Source organism: Chinchilla lanigera, unplaced genomic scaffold (genome assembly GCF_000276665.1).
Source record: "Chinchilla lanigera isolate Chin_1 unplaced genomic scaffold, ChiLan1.0 scaffold00003, whole genome shotgun sequence".
Lineage (NCBI taxonomy): Eukaryota > Metazoa > Chordata > Mammalia > Rodentia > Chinchillidae > Chinchilla > Chinchilla lanigera.
In genome coordinates this window covers 589,515-611,914 of record NW_004955404.1, presented here as the reverse complement: position 1 = coordinate 611,914, position 22,400 = coordinate 589,515, and the positions used below count along the sequence as shown (strand labels likewise).

General features: G+C 51.4%; 1 protein-coding gene across 1 annotated transcript in view; it reads left to right on the top strand.

Annotated features, from left to right (window-relative positions):
• Cul4a (cullin 4A) overlaps positions 1 to 22,400 on the top strand; it is a gene marked incomplete at its 5' end in the record, with an annotated part of 34,654 nt that overhangs the window by 6,000 nt on the left and 6,254 nt on the right. Inside the window, 14 exon segments of the mRNA XM_013515570.1 lie at positions 1,822 to 1,925; positions 7,480 to 7,549; positions 8,156 to 8,229; positions 8,930 to 9,092; positions 9,602 to 9,691; positions 10,538 to 10,620; positions 12,422 to 12,489; positions 14,638 to 14,756; positions 15,438 to 15,630; positions 16,992 to 17,096; positions 17,206 to 17,316; positions 17,388 to 17,473; positions 17,888 to 17,995; positions 21,054 to 21,167. Of these exon segments, the coding sequence (XP_013371024.1) occupies positions 1,822 to 1,925; positions 7,480 to 7,549; positions 8,156 to 8,229; positions 8,930 to 9,092; positions 9,602 to 9,691; positions 10,538 to 10,620; positions 12,422 to 12,489; positions 14,638 to 14,756; positions 15,438 to 15,630; positions 16,992 to 17,096; positions 17,206 to 17,316; positions 17,388 to 17,473; positions 17,888 to 17,995; positions 21,054 to 21,167 (1,488 nt within the window).

Genomic DNA, 22,400 nt, shown 5'->3' with positions numbered 1-22,400 from the left:
CTCATTTCTGTTCTAAGTCAAGGTGCACAGGAGAGAGGGTTTTTTTTGTTACACTGATAATAGAGCGCTAGGAAACAGGTAGTAATGTTCATTGTTACTCTGCTTTATTCAGTCTTTGTAGATATCCACATATTTCACAGTATTAAATAAGCATCACCATACTTAACATGTAGGTTAGTAGGATATGCAGCAGTTCTAATATTGAGCGTTAGAATGAATAATTCTTGATACTGCTATGGTGAGTGCCTATAAAACGTTAGCTTACCTTTTTTCCTAGGGGAATATCATACAGGAGTTAGATTTGGATTCGTTTTCTAATGCGTATGCATTCTGTATGTCCCTACATTTTTTTCAGACAGTGTTCTTTATCAGTGCATGTGTGCAGTACGTGATGTTCACATTCCTCGTGGGGAGCTGGTCCATGTGCTGAACACATTGCAATTCCTTTTTTGACCCCTTTCCCTCCATCTCTTGATTCCCTTCCCTTTCGAGAAAGATCTGTCTCCCTACTTCCTGTTCTGTACCTTTTACTTCGGGTTTCTCATCTAAGAGAAATCATATATATAAGCTCCTGTGCCTGATTTATTTCATTTAACGTTATGGTCTCAGTGCATCCATTTTCTGACAAATGACTTGCTTATTCTTTTGTATGAGAGTAGTATTCCTTTGTATCTAAATACATTTTCTTTATCCATTTGTCTGTTGATGGACATATAGGCTGCTTCCAAGGTTCAGCTATTATGAACTGTGCAACTATAAACACAATATCACTGTAGTATCGTATTTTTAACTCTTTGGTAAGATAGCTAAAAGTAATAGCTGGGTTGAATGGAATTTCTATCTTCTGGTTTTCGAGGACTCTGTATACTAATTTCCATAGTAGTTGTACTGGTTTACATTCCCACCAACAAAAACTTTCACCCCACATGCCCACCAGCATTTGTTATTTGATTTCTTGATGACAGCCATTCTTTCTGGGATAAGATGGAATCTTAGTGTTTTAATTTACATTCTTCTAATGGCCAGTGATGTTAAACATTTTTTCATGTATTTATTGGCCATTTGAGAAGTGTCTATTCATGTCCTTTGCCCATTTTAATGGGGGGGGTCTGATTTTTTTGAATTCTTTATATGTTTTAGATAATAGTCCTCTGTCTGAGGAATCTCTCACAAAATTATTTTCCCATTTTGTAGGTTTGTTGATTTGCTGATTCTTAGTCTATTTCCTGTGCAACCCAAGCCTACCTGCTTTTTAAATCATTCAAAACTAGTCATTAGAAAAACCACATTTCTGTTTATAATATTCCACATTGCATTGAAGGAGATTCTGGCTTTGTACGTGAGACTTGAAAGGAAATGTTCTTAGAACTGGTAAGCATGCATGAACATTAGATCTTTGATGTGAACAGAAATAGTAAGTGAATTATACATTTAGCCTATAGCCATAGAGGACCCAGGGAGCTCTGATTTCTTCCCTTCCCTGCCCATCAGAGGGAAGGGGTGGTTGCCAGCAGTCAGGCATCCAGCTCACAGCTGGGGACCAGGCCTGGCTTGACATATCTGAGCCTGTTTGGAAACTGCTGTCCTGTGAAGAGAGTTGAGAGGTGCGAGGTACTCCGTGAGAGCCCAGGATGCAGTGAGGCTGGCCCCTCAGTCTGTGCTCTGTGTTAGCTGCTGGGCTGTGCATGGACCCCAGCCCTTGAAGTGAGCGTCCTGAGTGGACCGGAGTGCAGGCAGGAGCAGAGTCTCTTCTTTTAGATGCTGCTGTAGGGTTTAAGCTGAGTGCCGACTCTGCTGAATAATTGCTTCCTTTGGCTCCAGGCTGTGGAAAACCTGTGCTCTCACAAAGTCTCCCCGACACTCTACAGGCAGCTGCGCCAGGTCTGTGAGGACCACGTCCAGGCCCAGATCCTCCCGTTCAGAGAATATCCTTTTCTTGGCTTGTGAGATTTCTCTTCATTCCTAAATCTTTTAGAACTGAACATTTATAAGATAAAGAATGGATGAGTATCCTTAATAGTAAAACAGTAGCCTTTAAATTCTTTTATTTATAGAACAAAAATGTTCAGTTGTTTCATTATTCAATTTAATGACGTTTTTAGAATGTAACTTAGTTTGCTGATATGAATGAAAGGTAAAGTATTAATTGCACATGGTTAAGATACTTAGAAAAAGTTTTAAAATGTCTTGAATTTTAATTCTGTCCTTTATTCTAGTAAAATCATCTGTATTAGTTTTCTGGGCTGTGTAGCAGCTTCCCAAATTGGCCAGGCTCAGCATGTGTGCAAGAGGCAAGACAACCACAGTCTCCTGGGGTGGGTCCTTCCCTGGCTTCTGCAGGTGGGGAGCACCTGCAGTCCCTGGGGTCTGCTCAGGGGATTCGAGCTGCTGTTGGGCCAGCAGGAGAGCCTGCCTCAGGTCGGCTGGGATTGTGAGGAAACCCAGCCGTTGGCATCGCCCCCACAAGTCACTGTCTTGGTTACTTTTTTGTTGCTGGGACAGAGCACCTGACGTGCACCAGGTAAAGGAGGAAAGGTGTATTTGGCTCACAGTTTGTAGAGGTTTCAGTCCATGGTCGGCTGGCTGCAAGGCGGGTAGCATGGCAGAGGGGTCTAGCGGGCAGAAAGCATTGCAATTCAGGGAGGAGCAGGGATATATGCTGTCCTTCGTTCCAGGCCATGCCCACAGTGATGCTTCATTTTCCACCAGGCTTCACCTCCCAACATCACACCTAGCTGTAAATCCATCAGTGGACTGATCAGTAACACACACCCAAAGCCCTGCCTCTGAGCACATCGGGCCACAATACTGTTGTTACTCAGGGCACATACCTGAGCAGGGGAGAGGGCAACCTAGGATTTGCTTCCACACCATCTGTGACTTGTGCCCTGTGAGGAAATCCCTGAGCTGCTTACACCCTGCTGAAACCCTTTAATCTGGCCTCAGCCTGCCCCTGCTGTCCTCAGTTACCGAGCCACCCACGTCCCTGTGGGTCAGTATTAGTGACTGTGCTCTTCTGGGCCTCTTTGTTATCACAGCAGAGCGCAATGGTGGGGCCTGCCTCTTCGCAGGTTCCATAGCTCGGGGAGATTGTCCTCCTCTCAGCCCTCATTGCGCAGTGTGACTGTTCCAGGCCTCTGGGCCACCAAGAGGTCAGGGGGCTAGATTTTGAGGAGCTGATGGGCCAGGGTGTTGATGTTGGGCATGGTGGCGGTGCTGTCTACCATTGCACATCGTGTCTCAGAACCTGGGAGGTGCACAGAGCCTGCACCCACTTAGGCGCCCCCAGGGAGCCGGCAGTGCTCCATGGTGTGGTTGTCACTAGTCAGCTCCTGTTACTTTGCCCAAATCCTGGTTTGCTTGGAAACCACCTCTGATCACATGCTCCCACTCGCCTTTGCTGGCGAACCCCACCTCGTGGGTTCTCTGATGTGCTCGTGCACCCATCACTCAGCAGACACCCGCTTCCACCTGTACACCAGCTCTGAAACAGAAAAGCAGCTGCCAAGTCTGACTGCCAGGGAGTCACAGCCCCATGGTGCAGCCAGAGTTCACATCTTGGTCTTGCGACAAAGCCACGCCAGTTTCCTAGAAGGCAACAGAAGCATGAGTGCATTAAGTGTTCCTTGTAGCCACACTTGGTTCAGTACAAGCACAAGGAAGGACCTAGTTGATGTTGCTGGAGAACTGGACAGAGAGAGCCCAAGGCAGGGCCAGCAGAAGGCAGAACGTGTGCCAGGGTCTGTGGGCCCACCCTCACTCAGGGTATAGGCTGGACTTGACTGCATGGACCACCCAGAGTCTTCACTCTTGAGTGGCAAGAGCTGGTCTGTGAAGAGGGCCCTGCAGGGGAAAGACACACATCCTGTTCACCATGGGCATATGCTGAGGTCCCTCTGGTTTGCCACCTCATTCAAGGTCTAGGAAGGAGATGGGCACTGCGGGAGTCTGGCTTCAAGCAGGATGGTGGATGCACAAGACAGGCATGGTCCACGTGGGCTCCCAGACATGAGCGGAGCTGAGGGGAGGAGATGGTGCGACAGCAGGAGTCAGACAGCAGCCTGTGTAGAGGCGTGACAAAGGGGTAGGAGCAGCCACAGGACAGGAGGTTCAGGACAGATCCCTGAGAGGAGAAGGCAGAGAAAGCAAGGCCATACTGCCCACCTGGAAAGTCGGGGTTCCATCTGATGGTGAAGATTTGGCAGAGGCTTTTAGGCTGCAGGATGGCAGGCCGCTCACTGCCAGGAAGACGGTGCCTGTCAGTGCCCTGCCATGGATGTTCCAGCACGGCTGTGAGTTGAATGAAGCAGTTCTGCCACTGCAGAGAGACCACAATAAGGTCCAAGAGAATTTTCAGGGTCTGATGGCTGGAAAGAGAAACCAATGAAAGATGACAGGGGTCTGAGCAGCCCGATGTCTGCAAGAAGAGGAGCCTGTGGGCAGCAGTGCCCAGTGGCACTGCCGTTGCTGGGTACAGGATGCCCAAGGAGCCCTGGATGTAGCTGGCCAGGGGTGGAGAATGGTGGGATGGTGAGACCAGGCTGGGAGGGGGTGAATGAGGAGGAGGCTGCGGGTTGCAGGCACATACTCACTGGTGAGTGTTGATCAAGTGTGTACAGCAGTCTCCACAGGGGTGGGGCAGAGTGGCACAGTCCTGTTCCTCCAGAGCTCATCTTTGCTGGAGAGCAACAACCTAGAGGGGCTTTCATGACAAGGGGTGGGTGCAAGGCCTCTGTGAGGCAGACATGTTCACATTTCCTTGCCTTAAGGCTGCTCTGGCATTTCATGCAGCTCACTTTCTGAGACACATGGAATGCCACCCGAGTTTTCACCCACTGCCTCCCAGTGGTGGGGTGAGGTCAGGCCATGGCCGTGGACCAAAGCAGACACCTAGGCAGAGAACTGCTCAGGTAGGACTGAGTCACTGGGCCGCCAGCTCCACCCCTTCTTTCCTGTGTTTGGTGAATCGCATGCCTTTCAAGCTAGGTTCTCAGTAGAGAGAGAGGCTAGTAATGCCCCTTCCCCAGAATACAAAAGATTGTTACACATGGACAAATACACAGGCACGTGTGGATGTGCACAGGAACACGCAGAAACGTGTGCATGTGCAGACACACATGCGCTCAGCAAGGCACAGCTGCTGCCTGACCAAGTATCATGACCACAGGTGGCTGGTTTGGTTAGAAACGCCCAGGAGTCCTTTAAGGATGGCAGCCTGGCTGTCCCAAGAGCCTAACAAACACAACCCCAACATCTCCTTTCCTCTGATCAACCTCCCTGTGAGGCCACTCAGGTTGCCCCAGGCAGTGTTGGGCGTGGTGACGAGGCCTCCCAGAGAGTCATGTACCAGACCCCTGCGAGGATGCAGAAGTCACCAGCGTGCCTCTGCTTCTGGAGCACCTGGTGTGCTGCAGCAACCTCTGACTGTGTTGCGGTCCCTAGTACTCCGGCAGCACTCAGATCTGCGCCTGTGGTCAGCCTCCTGCCTCTGCAGGAGGCACACCTGTAACATGGCGTGCCTCATGGTGTGGGGGCCATGCCAGTTATGTCTGTGGGTGAGGAAACTGAGGGCCCCTGCAGCGTGTGGCTCAGCGGGGCACATGGAGACCAAAGAGGAGAACGAATCAAGCAGACAAAACATGGGTAAAGGTCATGGTAAAGTGAAAACAAGGGGACCCAGTGAGATAAGGGTGCCGAGTGTGACAGGACACGTGCTGGTTGGTGGCCCTTGTGGGCAAAGCCTGAACAACAGTGTCCGCTGTGGGTCACCACAGTGGGGTGACCAACTGGCCAGGGGTATGAACTGCTCACAGTCACTCTCCTAGCCTTCTGTCAGTGGGTGCCCTTGCTTCCTTTTTACACCTGCCTTGTGGCAGGTAGTCTGTCCGTGCCACTCATGAGCGTTTCTGCATTGCCCGAAGAGCTTGTCTGTGCTCCAGGGCTGTGTGAATCCTCTGCTGGAAGCAGCCATGGCCGAGTGAGAAAGGAGGTGGCCACAGGCACCCACCTTGGGATGGGCCGGGATGGCTAGACGCCCACCTCAGCTGACACACCCCACCCACTGCACGCCTGGCCCGGAGGAAGTTGGCAAGTGCCGCGCTGTGCTGCTTGCTTCCTGTTGTCTGCTTTTCTGTGACGGCAGCAGGAGACAATGGTGAGGGGCTGTAATGATTTTACAGAGCCCTCTGGCCATGAAAATGGTCCCCACTGACCAACACTCACCCACTCTGCATCTCAGGGAGGTGGGGTCCTGCTCGGCACTGCCATGAGCATCTGCCACATCTGAGCCTGCTCACGGTATCGCACTGCTGTTTAGTTGACCTCAGTGAGGCTTACAGGCCTCACGAAGAGCTCAGCCTTGTGCACTTGGTGGATCTCTTTGAGGCCCAGGACTGTCGACAGAGCCCGTGCAGACTGTTGTTGCTACGGGCACCTGCTGGATCTCCTCTGTGCGTCCAGACTGCTCCCAGTTCCTGATGTGGTGGCCGCTGTAGGTAGTTGACGGAGAGAAAAACTGCATGCTGGACCCTCACTGTACGTAGTTCTGAATTCCTGGTGTGCTTGCTGGGGGCTGCCCTGGTCTGACAAGGACAGCTGTGCCACAGGCCCCTCTGACCCTGGACTTCCTCCTGCCTCCTCTGCTGCAGAGGATGCACCAGTCTGAGCGAGCCTCACCTGGCCCTGTGATCGAGGGCTGCTGGGGAGCTCACTGACGTGGATGCCACAGGCCTACAGCCCAGGATGTCAGCCACCCACCCATACGGGCCTTTCTGTTCCTCCCCTCCTGAGGTGGGCAGAGCAGGCGGGAGTGCTGTGAAGACATATTGCTCTGGGAACCTGTATTCTGGTTTCTCCATCCTGAAGAGTACTTAAGGTTCTCTTAGGACATCCTTCCTGTGGGAAGCCCCAGGCCTCTGTCACACACTCTTGGTACTGGCTTCTGAGTGCCTGGTAATTGGCCACCCTCCTGGCCAGCCATCTGCCACAGGGTTCTGTGCAGCACTGTGTCTTGGCGTCTGTTCCAGCTGGCACTGCAGTAAGTGGTGCTGGACATGGGACAGTCAGGGAGGGGTCAGTGAGAGATGAGGCAGCTACAGCCCTGTGTGGGGTAGGGTATGTGCACAGTGGCTGGGATGTAGAGATGTTAAAAGCCATGTAGGGGCTTGGAAGCTGCTGGCCTTAGTCCATTTGGGCCACTGTAGCAAAATGCCATGCAGTAGGTAGGTGGACTCTCAGGCTGAGACCCAAGGGTAAGGCCCAGTGTTGGGCTGGCACTGTATCCTGGTCAGTGACAGCGCCTTCTCACAGGTCCTCATGTGGTGGACAGGTGGGCAGGTGTCCAGCTCCTGGTGTGCTTCCTGCCACCACTCGGCTTGGGTGATGCTGTCTGGGGTGGGGTAGAGAGTAGAACAGGGCTGGGGTGGAAGTGGCAGTGATTGTAAGGCCTGTGTTTTGAGGTTTTCCTTAGCAGATCTGCACAGACTCCCTCGACAGCGTCTTGTTCTTGAAGAAGATCAACACATGCTGGCAAGACCACTGCAGACAGATGGTGAGCAGCCACCTCTTCTGTAGCTCTGATTCTGTGTGAATTCAGCCTGGGCCACTGCACATCTCACTTGATCGTGTCTGCCGTGGTCTGACTCAGCCTCTGATCCGGCCAGGCGGATGGCAGTGGGAGTGATTGCAGATGCCTCCCTTCCATCCCAGCGCAGCCCATCGAAGCCAAGCTAATTTAAGAAGCTTAGTAGGGGCAGGGGCATAGCTCTGGTGGAGCACTTGCCTACCATGTGGGAAATTCACATCCCCAGCACCACAAGGAGGAGAGGAAGAAAAGAGAAACGGGCTCCAGGGTGGTGACAGCGTGCCTGAGGCCATGGGGCTGCTAAGAACCTGGGGGAGCACAGTCCTGAGAGCTGGGTGTGACAATCAGGAGACAGTGGATTTTCAAAGAGATCTTTAAGTGACCTAGCCCTGCCATCAGGGCTGTTAGGTTACAGAGATGACAAATACTGAGGAGACAGGAGGAAGGGAAGTTCAGAAGAGTGAGGGTCGTGGTAGGTGTTAGATTGGAGATGGCTAGCACTGCATGAGCTGAAGCCTGATGTTAAGTGGTGTGTTCATCAAATGACTGAGTGACATTCTTTCCGGCCTGCAGATCATGGTCAGGAGCATCTTCCTATTCCTCGACCGCACATACGTCCTGCAGAACTCCACACTCCCTTCAATCTGGTAAGTGCACCTGCTTGCTGCCCTGCCTGGCAGGACACCCATGCCACCGGAGCTGTTGGGCAGGCTGTGTGCTGACATTATGTCACACTGGGCGTGGTGCAGAATGAGATCTAAGGGCCTCACCCTGGGTACTAGGCTTTATCAACTGGGTAGGGAGAAGGAGCAGTCATAGCAGTGTCACACTTCCCTGGCAGGGTGCCTCCCTTGCAGTCAGGTGCAGTTAAGATCTGGCTCCAAGGAGAGGGTGGAGGTGAAGTGCCCAGGAAGCATATGGGGCAGTGCCCATGGTGCCTAGGAAGAGCGGGTGGTCGTGGGCTGGGCCACAAGAGTGCACTGACTCAAGGAACATGACAGCCTTTGTAGGGAGGTGCCCCAAGGACCCAGCCTGCGCGACATGAGCACTTTTTTAAAAATTAAGTTTACTGGTACATTTTAGGTATGCATAACGATCACAGTCGTCAGAGGGAAGTTGTACCTGTATGTGATATATCTTGGTTCTTTTCTTCCCCCTTCCCCTCCCCTCCCTTCAACTTCTCTTCCCCTCCCTGTTTGCAAATGTTTTGTTTCCATTTTGTCCTTCTCTTGTTTTTTAACATGAGTACTTTTAAAGAGGGCTGCAGGTTGTGTGGTATGGAGGTCAGCGAAGGGTGGTGCTGGAAGAGGGAAACCTAAGTCCAGGCCTGTGTCCATTGTTGCACAGGGACATGGGGCTGGAGCTGTTCAGAAACCACATCATCAGCGACAAGACAGTTCAGAGTAAGACCATCGACGGGATCCTGCTGCTGATCGAGCGGGAGCGGAGTGGGGAGGCTGTGGACAGGAGCCTGCTGCGCAGCCTGCTGAGCATGCTCTCAGATCTCCAGGTGGGCTGCCTCTTCCCTGGCCTGAGTAAGGGCTGTCGGGACAGCATGTCAACCCCTGAAGAGGGAGTGACCCTACACTAACACTGCACCAGTTGCCACAGAAGAAAGGACTGCTTAAAATGCTGATTTTTTTCAAGTTAAGTATATCGTAAACAAGGATAAAATCAGGTGACAAACTAGAAAGAAATACTGGCTGAACTTTAAAAAAAACCAGAGGCCGAGCTGTTCAGAGTGGTACCCTTTTGTAATCCCAGTATTACAAAATTGCAGGCCAGCCTGTGCTACATAGTAAGACCGCCCCCCATCTCAGAAAATAGAACAAAAACAAGGAGCTAACCCCTTAGTGCTGCGGACACCTCTAAGGGACAGAGCCAATGCCCCACAGGTGAAGGGTCCAGGGCTGCACCAGAGAAGTGTGCTGGCTAGGGCCGAATAAGCAGCCTGGCCCCAGCCAGTGGGGCCCTTGAGGTACTGCCACTGAGTCCGGTCAATAACTGCTTATTTCCTAGGTATATAAAGACTCGTTTGAAGTGAAATTTTTGGAAGAGACTAACTGTTTGTATGCTGCAGAAGGCCAGAGACTGATGCAGGAGCGTGAGGTGAGGCGGGTGCTTCCTGTTGCTCTGTCTGCGTCTCTGGATGCCTCCTCACAGCTTCTTGGGGTTGTCTTCTCACACCAGGCCTGGGATGACAGTCAGGGACAGCTGCAGTCTCACCGGCATCCCCAGTGATGACCTTACTTCTCTCATTGTAGTGAGAATTTCATTTCTCCCCTTTAATTTAGAAACTCTTTTGCCCTCCTGCAAAAAGCCCCAGAAAAGTAGTTTCTGAAATAGTAAAGAACTTCAAGTTTAAGCAGGAAGACAGATACATTCTAAATATGAAAGATAAAATCCATCTAAATTTTTCATCTGTGCAAAAACGATTGGAAAAAATTCCATGTGGAAAAGTGTATGTAATCATAACATGGCCCCAGCCAATACCTAGCTTCCCAGGCCTGGAGCACAACCCTCAAGGGAGATGGGGTGGCAGCCGGCATCGCCTGCCTACCCACAGGGTAGGCCCTGCCCACTTGGCCCTGAGGAAAGTTCCACTTCCCTGCATCACACAGCTCAATGCACGAAGCAGCTCTGGTCCCCTGATGGTAGCTTTGCTGGCCAGCCAGGTACAGGGCTCCAGTAAGCGATACCTCTCCAGCCCAGGCACTAGCCTGCTCCTAGCCTGACCTCGAAGGGAGGGGCTTACGGCCTCCTGAAGGACGGCAACGGTAGCTGGGTCCTCAGCTAGAGGCGGGTGTTAACCTCTGGGCCACTAATCCGTCCCCTGTGGAAGTGTATTCCTATTTGGCTTACATGCATGGAGTTTTCTTTGTTTTATTTTATGAGGGAAACAGAACTTCATTTCTTGGGTCCCAAAGAGTCTTTGTGTTGGGATTTCTTTGTAAGGTTCCAGAGTATCTTAACCATGTGAGCAAGCGTCTGGAGGAAGAGGGGGATCGCGTCATCACATACCTGGACCACAGCACACAGTGAGTGTCGCAGTTGGCAGCGTCACCAGCAGATGTTCGTGTGGCTGGATATTGAAACCAACAGTACCTGAAGTACTTCTGCTCGTGTGCACTTTGCGTGTGGTGTCTGTCGTCATTCAGCGTGTGTGGATTCTCTTCCCACTGTGGAGACAGGGACCCCGTTGTTCATACTAGTGGAGTGATGTTGACTTCAGCTGCTCCAGTTGTGAACTTTGGTTAGACTATAATTGTTACTATGCTGCTGCGAGTTTTTTCTTTACATCTTTTATTTCCTAGACGCCGGTGGGGAGGAATTAGGGAAAGATAGACTATGTCTGGGCTAGGTATGTGGTACCTCCTCCTATGATGTGGTAGAGGCACAGCACACAGATGGGGTGGTCACACCTGAAGAGCTTGCCCCTTGCTCAGGGGCAGGCTGGTGAGACAGGAACGAGCTGACAAAACACAATGGGAAAAGGAAGCAGAGCCCGGGAGAGAGCCAGGCAAGGACAGGCTGGGGATGTCGGTGGGCATGGGGAGACAAGAGGGCTGTCTTAGTTAGTTTTCTCTCACTGCTGAAATAAAACACCCAACACCCAAAGTTGAAGGAGGTAAGGGTTCTTTAGCTCACAGTTTGTCGAGGTTTCAGTCCACAGTCGGCTGACTCCAAGGCAGGGTGGCATATGGTAGAGGGGCAACAGTTCATGGAGGCAGAAGACAGCGAAAGCAACAGTGAGGGTAGGGAGATAGACAAGCCCCTTTCTGTCACTTATATGGTACCCATCCCACTGTGATTGTGGCGGAGCCCACCCACTCGGTGGGCTGACCCAGCAGTCGCCCACCCTGGATCCCAGAATCGCAGTAGAAGCCAGTCTCACACTCTAGATTCAGCCGCCGAAGCACTATGACTGCATGAGGCTTTGCGGGGACACCTAAACCCAGACTGTAACAAGGACTCGCAGGCAGGGTGTTCGGGAGCTGCAGGTGACGTGCCTTGAGACGCTGAAAAGCTCCTCATAGACTGTGAGGTGAAGGCTTGGGAAGGAGCCTCACATGAGTGATCTTTGGGATAAAGTAGATGCTCTGATCTCTGAAGAGAACTGAGAAACAGAGATAAATTGAGCCGTGGGTAATAAAGGAAGAAACTGGGAAGTAATTCCTGTGTACCCTGTGGCGTGGCCATTGCACTGGCTGGACTTGAAGACATTCAGATGCCCTGCTCTGTGAAATGCTCGAAGGCCAATGTCCAGGTGTACAGGGAGATCACACAGGCGGCCAGGATCGCGGCAGAAGGTCCCTGGCAGTTCTAAGGACACTGGAACAGTGAGGACAGAGAGGCCGCTGATTGCAATGGGGCAGAGGCTGGCAGAAGTGATGAGGGAGAAGGTAGTTTAGCAGAGAGAAAGGTCCCAGCATGTGACCCCAGGCCCAGGTGCCACGTCTCAGGATGGTGGTTGTGCCCACAGGCTGAACCAGACTGGATTCCTGGCAGGCTCTTTAGAACTGTAGGCTTTGCTGACGAAGTGCTTGCAGGGGTGGGCCAGGCTTGCGTGTAGCCTGAGGTGGGCACCCTTGTTTGTCCTCTGGATGCTACCTCCCCCCGGGTGCCCATGTCCGGGGGTCTCATCCACCTGCAGAGCTCGCGGCCTGACTCAGCAAGTGTGATAGAGAGGTCTCAACATCGGCAGTGGGAGGGAGAGTGTGGTCTGCCCTCTGCCCTGCCTGGTGGCAGCCGCCCACCTAACCTCACCCTGCCCTCTTTCAGCAGTTGCAACCTCTCCCTGCCACTGTTGCTGATGCTTATCCCCTCTTGCCTTTGTAGGAAACCACTGATTGCTTGTGTGGAGAAACAGTTGTTAGGAGAACATTTGACAGCAATTCTGCAGAAAGGTGGGTTTTCCTGAGCTGTGAATTAAACTGAATGCCAATTCCCAACTCAGAGTAAGGTGACAGTGATCACTGTCCTAAGAAAATCACTAAGAATCTTCCCTAGCGGGCATTGCAGCCACTGAAGGGAAATGAGGAATTAAGAGAGGTGGGGAAGAGAATACCTCCTGCCTAAACTCCAGCCTGCCGCCCTGGCTGCACAGTCCTGTACCGTGGACAGCTGGGGTGTGTGGATCCCAACTCGGCCCTGGTCTCCAACTGTTCCATCTTCCCACCCACCTGACCTGGGTGAAGAGCTCAGGCTCAGCAGGAGTGGACACCAGGTTTCCACAGCCTCCTCGCTGTGGGCGATGAGGTCCCTCACGGGGCCTGTCCTTTCCCAGCTCCTGAAGAGTAAGACGCCGAGTCACAGGCTCCCCTTGGCCTCCACACCTGGGTCTGTGTTGAGAGCAGCACAATAGCACGGGCGGCTTCTTGCAGAGCTGCTCAGGAGTCAGTGCGAGGCATTGGCTCTGCCTGCACTTGAGTGGGCTCCACTCAGCTCCACGGTGGCCAGCTGCTGACACTTGCATTCCTGATGTCACCTTCTGTAACCCTAGTGCTCAGGGTCCCCATCCAAGTCACTTTAGATGTATGGAGGCTGTAGCCTCCCCCAACTGTCACCTGTCCGACAGGAGTGGCCCATGTCGTACCCGCAGCGTTCTGCTGTGCCCTGCCCTGTCGGGCATTCGTGCTCTTGGCAGCGGGATCCCAGTGGCTGGGGGCCTCCCAGCAAGGCCGGCCAAGCTGACGGAGAGGGCGGTTGTCATGGAGCTTCCTTCGCACAGCCCTAGGAGCTCATGGTGCCCAGCATACAGCCAAACAGGGCTCAAAATGGCTTGCATAGGTGCATGAGTCGTGAGCTAAGAGCCAGGACTTGAGCCTGCTTGTGTTTTCTGTGTGCAGCACACAAAAACCCACACAGCTGGTGTATTCTTGCATAAATGAGAGCTCACTTTATTGTCTGCCTGAAAACAAATGCATTCAGAATTCATATCAGGTGTTTTTTTTTTAAATAGTAAATAGTCACTCCATAAGGAGAATAAAGGACTTTAAGTAAATAGTAGAAATTTGCATAAATTGTTTCAGTGCATATTTTGATGAGTGGAATTAATACAAGAAAATAGTTTTATTTGTAAAAGCTTACTCTAAATTTTATTAGATGTATCTTAAAAAGTATAAAAGTTGAGTATATGTTCTTAAATCCTTTAAAAAGACATTACTTTAGTATTTAAGGAAGGTAAGTTTTAAACTAAGAAGTTTATTGCCAGGTGTGGTGCCACGTGCTCAGGAGGCTGAGAGCTGTTCAGGAGGCTGAGGCAGGAGACTCACAAGTTTGAACACAGCCTAGGCAACTTAGCCAGACCATTTCTCAAAATAGAAAAATAAAAAGGGCTGGGGATGGAGCTCAGTGATGGAGTTAACCCCGGTTCAGTCCCCAGTACTGCACAGAAAAGACAAAGAAAAAGAAATGTTTGTTTACACTGGGAGACCTAACATAGGCTGGAGAAATGACAGGGACCAGCTCGAGCTCAGGGTCCCAGGTCTCTGCTCATTCCCCACCTGCCAGGGAGAACTAGGTGCCACACCCTCTGCGTCCACAGCTCTGCTCTGCTTAGCTACCATGTCAGTTACCAGAAAATGCTGTTTAGGAAGCCACCAACCAAGCTTTTCTGCTTGTGGTAAGGTTTTAGGAAGTCCTTATAAAATTTAAAAACCTGAAACAATCAAAAATTTATGTTACACACTTCAAAATATTTAATGAATAATGAGTAATTTCTCTTCCAGAGTTTACTGTGTTTGAGTAAAATTAATCAGCTACAAACTAGAGAGTTACTGTATTAGTAAACACATTTTCTGGTGGACTAAACTATCTTTTTTGTGAGATAAGAGGACTTTCGTAATGTGAGGAGTTGACTAGTACTCCAGCACACTCAGAGAAATGGGAGTGACCTGCGAAGCCCTGGCTAGATATTTAAGGAGACCAACGTGCTGGCTAGGAAGGCCCAGCTCAGGGCCTCCTCGAAGTGCTGCTCTGAGGGTGCCACCGCATGGCAGCTAGTCAGTAGCAGTGCCGACTTCCTGCCGTGACCTCACTCTGCACCATCCCAGGGCTGGACCACCTGCTGGACGAGAACCGGGTGCCTGACCTCACACAGATGTATCAGCTCTTCAGCCGGGTGCGGGGCGGGCAGCAGGCACTGCTGCTGCACTGGAGCGAGTACATCAAGGTACTGAGGTCTTGGTGTCCCTGCCATGCTGCCTGGGGACATTTTTGGCGGGAGGCAGGCGGGTCTGAGGCTGGAAACTGCTCCACGTATCAGCGGCACTGCTGTGAGGCCACATGTTCCCATGGACCGGTAGATGGGTCTGCGCTTTCCCGTGTCAATGTTTCCCTAAGGTAAGCTTTTCTGAGATAACACCAACAGTGACAGACCGCCCAGGGAGGACCTCGAAGGAGCCACTTTTGTTCCTTGTCAACACAACCCTAGCTTCCTTCCGCACTTGTGGTCCCTCAGACCTCTCAAATGGTGGTCTGCATCGCTTGCCAGCGGTGCCTCTCTAGGGAGAGCTTCCCACTGTGCTGCGGCTGGCCGTCTATAACCCACACTTGGGCTTATCACCTTGCATCTAGGCATTCTCTGCGTCCCTCGGATGCCAGTGCAAGGCCGTGGACAACTTCTGGGCCCTCCCTCTGTGTCCATGTCCTGCCTTGCAGAAGCAATGCCTGGGGCTGGCCCAGGACTCTGAGCATCGGGCACCACCTGCCTTGAAGGGACACAGACCTTTCCGTGGCCAGTGCAGAGGGTGCTGGGGCACCGAGCAGCAAGGGCTGCCACCAGAATGCGAGGCCGCGAGAGGAGCACTGTTCCTAAACCTATCGCTGACTTGGCACTAACTTGCTTTTGTAGACTTTTGGGACGACGATTGTCATCAATCCTGAGAAAGATAAAGACATGGTCCAGGACCTGCTAGAGTTCAAGGACAGGGTGGACCACGTGGTGGAGGTGTGCTTCCAGAGGAACGAGCGCTTTGTCCACCTGATGAAGGAGTCCTTTGAGGCCTTCATCAACAAGAGGCCCAACAAGCCTGCGGAGCTGATCGGTAGCGCAACGGTGTCATGGGCACTGACTAGTTGGGGAGAGTGAGGCATTTTGCCCAGATATGCCTAGATTCCTTACGGGATGGGTGAGGGAAGGGTCTTTACCAAGGTCATCCGGACATACACACCTGCGCACCTGTGCAGGGGGAGGTGTAGCATGGATTTGGTAAAGACACAGAGCTGACCTCACAGGAGAACAGGGTGAGGAGGGTTATTCTAGTTTGTGTTCCTGGACTGAGCACTCCAGAGCTGTCTTCTGTGAAGGTCCTGACTGCGACAGGCAGTAAATCTCAGAAACTGACTGAGTATGAATGCCTCTGCAAAGGAGCCTGACCTCCGTCTCTGGGTGGTCTGGCGTGTGAGACACTCCTTAGTTACCATGTTGACATAGGATGGACTTACATACCCAGATGGAGCAGGTTGTGAACTAGCACTTTGTTCAATTACTATTGTTCACAGTAAGATAAAAGGAACATTTTAGGAGGCATAAACTCTTACTGGCCAGTAGAAGTGTTTTTTAACTTAGAGGAAAGAGGCAAAAAGAACTACAATATCAAGGATGCAGATTTGGTGTATGTGGGTTATGACTGGGGGACAGTGTGCCTGGAGTTCATTAGGCAGTTAGCCATTTTCTGTGAATTCAGAATATTCAACAATAAAGTGAGAAAGGAAAAAGCAATAAAAGGAGAAATAAATCCAGAGGTAGTTTGATTAGACCTTTGTGCCATAATACTGATTGTGGTTTCTCCACGGCAGAGAATGTTGAGCTCTTGGGAACTGGGGCTTTGGACAGTCTTGGGCTGTGTCACAGGGAAGCTCCTGGGGCACCAGACATGCACATGCACCCTCCACCACGTGGGCTCAAGCCCTGCTCGGAGCAGGAAGCCCCAAGTAAAATGGTCTTGTCCCTTCACTGTTGCTTTGGCTATAGCCCCAGGGGGCCCTAAGAAAACAACCTTTCTGTTTAAGTTTCTGACTCCAGAGCTTGGACGGGGGCATTCCGGTTCCATGGCAGTGTCACATGGCAGAACCCAAGTACTGTATATAGCTGCTGGCATGGGTTTACTCTTCAACATGGAATTGGGAAAGATAAGACACCTGCTTCCTTAAATGCTCCGAAGTTAAACTGGGGAGGATTTGTTCCCCCTCAGCCTGAGCGTGCCAGACCTTTGCCCTCTGTCCTGTAGGAGTATTCAAGAAAGGCCTGGCTGTTGCCAGAAGAAATAAAAGACCCTTTCTCTCCAGATTCTGTTTTTCTTTTGGCGGTGCTCAGACCGAGCCCAAGTCCTCTTGTGTGCTGGGAGAATGCTGTGCCCCTGACTGCATGCTGGCTGCTTTCTAATCAAAGCTCTCACTCTCGCAGCCAAGCATGTGGACTCCAAGTTACGAGCAGGCAACAAGGAAGCGACTGACGAGGAGCTGGAACGGATCCTGGACAAAATCATGATCCTGTTCAGATTCATCCACGGTGAGCGCCCCGTGTCAGGCCTGACCCCAGCAGTCTGCCCAGGCTTGCTCAGCGTGTGTGCAGCTCACCAGCATTTAACGCCTGCCTTGCTCCCCTCTGGTTCTACCAGGTAAAGATGTGTTTGAAGCATTTTATAAGAAGGACTTGGCAAAAAGACTCCTTGTTGGAAAAAGTGCCTCAGTGGATGCAGAAAAGTCCATGCTGTCCAAGCTGAAGCACGGTGAGCACAGGGCGGGCCCTGCCCCAGGGGGGCCTTCCCTGCCTTCTGACTTGACCCTTCACGTGTCACAGAGTGTGGGGCCGCCTTCACCAGTAAGCTGGAGGGCATGTTCAAGGACATGGAGCTTTCCAAGGACATCATGGTGCACTTCAAGCAGGTGAGTGGAGCCAGGGCGAAGAACGGCTGTGCTCCTACCTGCTCAGAAGGTTGAAGTAGGAGGGTCACAAGTTCAAGGCCAGCCTGAGCCCCTCATCCAGACCCAATCTCAAAGCAGAGTTGGAAAGGCTTGGGATGTAACTCGGTGTTAGAACACTTGCCTGGCATGCACAGTGTCCTAGTTTCCATCCCCAGTGCCACCAAGGAAAAGTAGGGAGGAGCAGCTGGTTTCGGGTGAAACAGCCTGAGCCTGGAGTATGTGTCACATGGGTGGCGTAATCAATGATACAGCAACACAGAATTTGATGTGGTGCTAGTGCTTGTTGAAACTATTTGAAAATTAAAGTTTCCTGCACATTATTTCTCATGTTTTTAAGGTAACTGTTTTGTCTTGGGTTTCCCTGTCTATCCTCAGCACATGCAGAACCAGAGTGCCCCGGGCCCCATCGACCTCACAGTAAACATCCTCACCATGGGCTACTGGCCCACGTACACACCCATGGAGGTGCATCTGCCCCCCGAGGTGAGCCCTGGGCGTCCCTTTCCCCTGTTCCCCATGGGAGCCATTTCAGGAGTGGGCGCTGGTTACAGGACCTTGGCTTCTGCTACAGGTAGCACAGAGGTGTCGGGGAATGGGGTCTATGGTGGGAAGCCAAGTCCTGGTCCCTCACGCCCACTAAAATAACTTGTCAGAACAGGGAGCTCATGCGAATGTGGCGTCTGTATCCCGGTTCTGCCAGCTGTCTCAGAAGTGTCTTGGGAGTGTTTTTCTGGTGCCCAGCAAAGCCTTACGAGCACACAGCTGGGTACCACTTCTCTGTCTCCTGGAGGGCTTGATGCCCAGGCGAGGACCAGGAGGGACACAACTGCTTGGTGGCTGGAAGCAATCATGTGGTTAAAGTCTTGGGCCGATTCTCCTTGCATCATCAGTGTATGTCCCTGTGTAACTAGGAAGCAATTTGTGGGCCAGTAGGGCCAGACTGTGTCCACATCTCTTCCTCATCTGTCAGCTCCTTGAGAGTCTCTTACCTGCATCCAGGGTCACCTGGATGAGTGGGGTTGGTTTTCCAGTTCTGCTCCAAGGAAGAGCCTTGTACTCAGCCCTGTTCGTTTCCTCACCTGTCCCCCTCTGTCTCAGTGCATGGACTCCCGGTTATTCACTCAGTTATTCACTGACTGGTGTTCACAGAGTCCCCAGTCTAGCTGGGGACTCCTGAGGTGGCTCCTGTCATGACGCATCCTCATCACCCTGTGCCTTTTGTGGTCCTGGAGATGTTGGAGCTTTGCCATACTAGGTTTTTTTTATTAAGTTTATTGGTACCTTTTAGGTATACATAATGATCACATTCATTATAGGAAATTTGTACCTGTGCATAGTATAACTTGGTTCTTTTTTTCCCCCATTTCCCTACCCTCCCTTCATCCCCTCTCCCTTATTTATTTGCAAAGCCTTTGTTTCAATTTTTTTCCTTCTTTTCTCATCATTTTTTTTCTTTTCCCTTCCTTCTGGTAAAATACACCTTAACATGTGGTTTTCCATCTTAGAAGTGCATAAAGATTTCCTATCTTGAAAGTGGCATTAAGCGTGTTCACCGTGCCCCACAGCTGCCACCTCTGATTCCTCACTCCAAATGGAGACCTGTGCGTGGCAGGCCTTGCAGCCACAGCCCTGCCCCCATCTCTAGATTTCCCTACACTAAATGTTCACATAGGTCACAGGATGTGGCTTCGTGCCTGCGTCCTTGCCGTCTCTGTGTTGCAGCGTGTGTGAGTGCCACATGCTTTTTTGGCATTGTCTGCGTAGACTGCATTTCATTATTGAGAAAGAGGCCTTCCTTTGGGTTATTAGGAACAATGCACCGTCTTTGTTACTTTTCTCATCGCTGAGACAGAATACCCAACACCCACAAGATAAGGAAGGAAAGGTGTATTTGGGTTACAGTTCCTAGAAGTTTCAGTCCGTAGTCGGCTGGCTCCAAGGCAGGGTGGCGTAGCAGAGGAGAAACAGTCCACTGCAGGCAGAAGACAGCAAAAGTGACTAACAATAAGCTATGGCCACAGCTCTTTCTGTCCCTTCTATCTTGCCCAGGCTACCTGACCTTATGGCAGGTAGCACTCCACCCTTCATCCCTGCATCACACCATGAATCAGTCCCAGCATCACGTCTGTGATCCCGGCATCACACACTCTAGACCCAGCCACTTCCGAAAAGCCCCACCTGTGACCACAGGAGGCTTGGGGGGACATCTAGACACAGCCAGAACAGCACTCATGCAGGTGGGTGCACATGGCTACTTGAACACCTGTGGTCACCTCTGGGAAGGTACCTAGGGGCCGAATTGCCGGGTGGGAAAGCTTCGTGCCTCCCGTACTGTGCATTGCCAGACTGTCCCCAGGGTCACTGACCCTTTATGTTCCCGTCAGCTCCATGGTCTCCCCTCTTCCGACACTCATTGTCTCTTAGCATTGTCATCTGCAGGCGTGTGCAGTGGTGTGTCTCACACAGGCTTGACACGCGTTTCCGTGGTGACAAGTGATGCTGCTTGTCTGTGTCCTTGTTGGCCATTTGTGTATTTTCTTGGATGTTTACTGGAATCCTTTGTCCAGTATTTACTTCAGTTGTGTGTTATTCACTCGTAAGAGCTCTTTATTATCCTGGACGCTCGACCTTGTCGGAGATGTGCTTTACAAGCATTTGATCTGCCTTGTCTCAGTGCATGTTTGCAGTGTGTAACAGCTGCGCTTGTTTTGTGGAGCTGGCATGTGTTTATGACGTGTCATGACAGTGTTCAGTCCCTTTCCTGTTGCCTCCAAGTCTTTGGCTTTGTTTCCTCTCATCTCCCCTTTAACTTCTATTTGTGTCTTAGGTTTATCATAGAAGAGTAACATTGGATGTTTTTTTCCTGTGTCTCACTTACTTCAGTTGCAGTTATGGTCTCAAGTTCATCCATTTTCTTGTAGATGACACAATTTCATTCTTTCTTATGGCTGAGTAGTACTCCATTGTGTATCACTTTCTTGATAACACTTAGTCTACTTTCTGTTCCATAGCAGAATACCTCAGACCAGGTATTCATAGAGAAAAGGCATTGATTTCCTGTAGTTCTAGAGCCTGGCAAAACCAAAGCCAAGGGCCTGCATGGAGTCAGGGCCCTGTGGCCAAGGTCATGAGGACTCCCCAGAGATAGGCACCCTGGCTTTCTAACAGACCTGGGCCAGAAGGCTGCCGGCAGCCCCTGGCACAGCCCATTTGGGTGTCAGTGTGTGACAGCAGCTCCGTCCCAGTGTGGGCAGGGTCTGGCTGTCACCTGCTGCATGGGTGAGGAGGGTCCCCAGCACTGTTAGGGGCCAGGGAAGGAAAGATAAGCTGGCACAGGTACAGTCAACTGTGGATTCTTTGTGGCCTCTGTACGTGACAGGGAAGCCCCAAGAGCCAGGCCAAGGTGTGCTTCCACAGGTGGTGAAGCCAGGAAAGAGTCATGAGAACACAGGGACGTGGTTTTAATTCAGCTGTGAAAACCTGAGGCCCCGAGCCGAGTTGTCACTCTGCATGCTGACTGTGTTCCACCTTGGCCCCCCAGATGGTCAGGCTGCAGGAGGTGTTCAAGACCTTCTACCTGGGCAAGCACAGCGGCCGGAAGCTCCAGTGGCAGACAACACTGGGCCACGCCGTTTTGAAGGCGGAGTTTAAGGAGGTACGCACTTCCTTAAGACAACACTTTACACTGTGCCTCATCAAGTGTGGTAACATAATTTTTAAATTATCATTGAACTTCAGTACCTAAGAAGGAAAATTCACCTGGTAGCTTTTTTAGGTCAGTAAAATAAAGAACAGTTAAAGAGTTAATATTCTAATCAATAAAAACAAGTCAGTCAACAAAACCATTTGTATACTTGTACAAAGAACAACTGTGAAAAGCTCATGAAAGCAAAATTGATACTTGTTTCTCTGAACATGTACTCAGCTTCTCTGCTAACCAAAGGGTTGCCGAGTAAAACCCAGCGAGAGGACACAACTCAGGAACATAGCAAGGGGACGTTGTGACCCAGAGATTGGTGCAGGCTGGACTTAATGAATATGACCAGTGGCTGCAGAGCTGTTACAAAGGGAGTGAGAGTGCATGCCATGTCCTGGTAATGAAAGCAGTGTGTCACCAGCCATGCACAGCTTGGTCTTAACTTCCATTCTGTAGAGAGCATCCGCGTGTGTCTACCAGGCATAGTTGCTGTGAGACACGTCACACACGCAGGTCTGTGTGCATCACACAGGGTCCTACACGGAAGCACCTGTGCACTCCTGCAGGGTTGAGAACACGGTGTTGTTGGCCAGAGTTCTCCTTGCTGCCCCTTGCAGCACCTGGTGCTGCCCCGGCCATCTGTCTACACAGAGCTATCGCCACCTCCACAGAACGGGGTGGGGGCTGTCTAGGCCTGGGCTGCTGGTGCTGACCACCCACATGCTTGTGTTATTGCTACTTTGGTCTTTTCCCAGTACCTGGGATTGTGCCGACTACAGTCCCAGGCCTCCCACTGTGGCTTTTTTAAATTTTTGAGATGATCCTGCTAAGTTCCTAAATGGCCTAGGCAGGGCTTGAACATCAAGTCCTGCTGCCTCAGCCTCTCGAGAGCTGGAATTATAGGAGAGTACTGGCTGTGTGCTTCCTGAACAGGGTATTGGTGGCTTCTGCCTGTGCTGTCCCTCCTCAGCCCCACATCCCTTTGCCATGGGGAGGCCCTGCAGTAGAGGTGAAGGTTGGCTCACAGTAAGCTGCTGGGCACCAGAGAGCTGCATGGTGCCTGCCAGCACAGCTGGCTCCAGACCACAGCTGTGCCCTCCAGGTTCAGTGGCCTGTGGGAGAGCTTTGCTTTACATTTTTCCTCTCCCCGCCCCTCCCTTCCCCTCCCTTCCCCTCCCTTCCCCTCCCTTC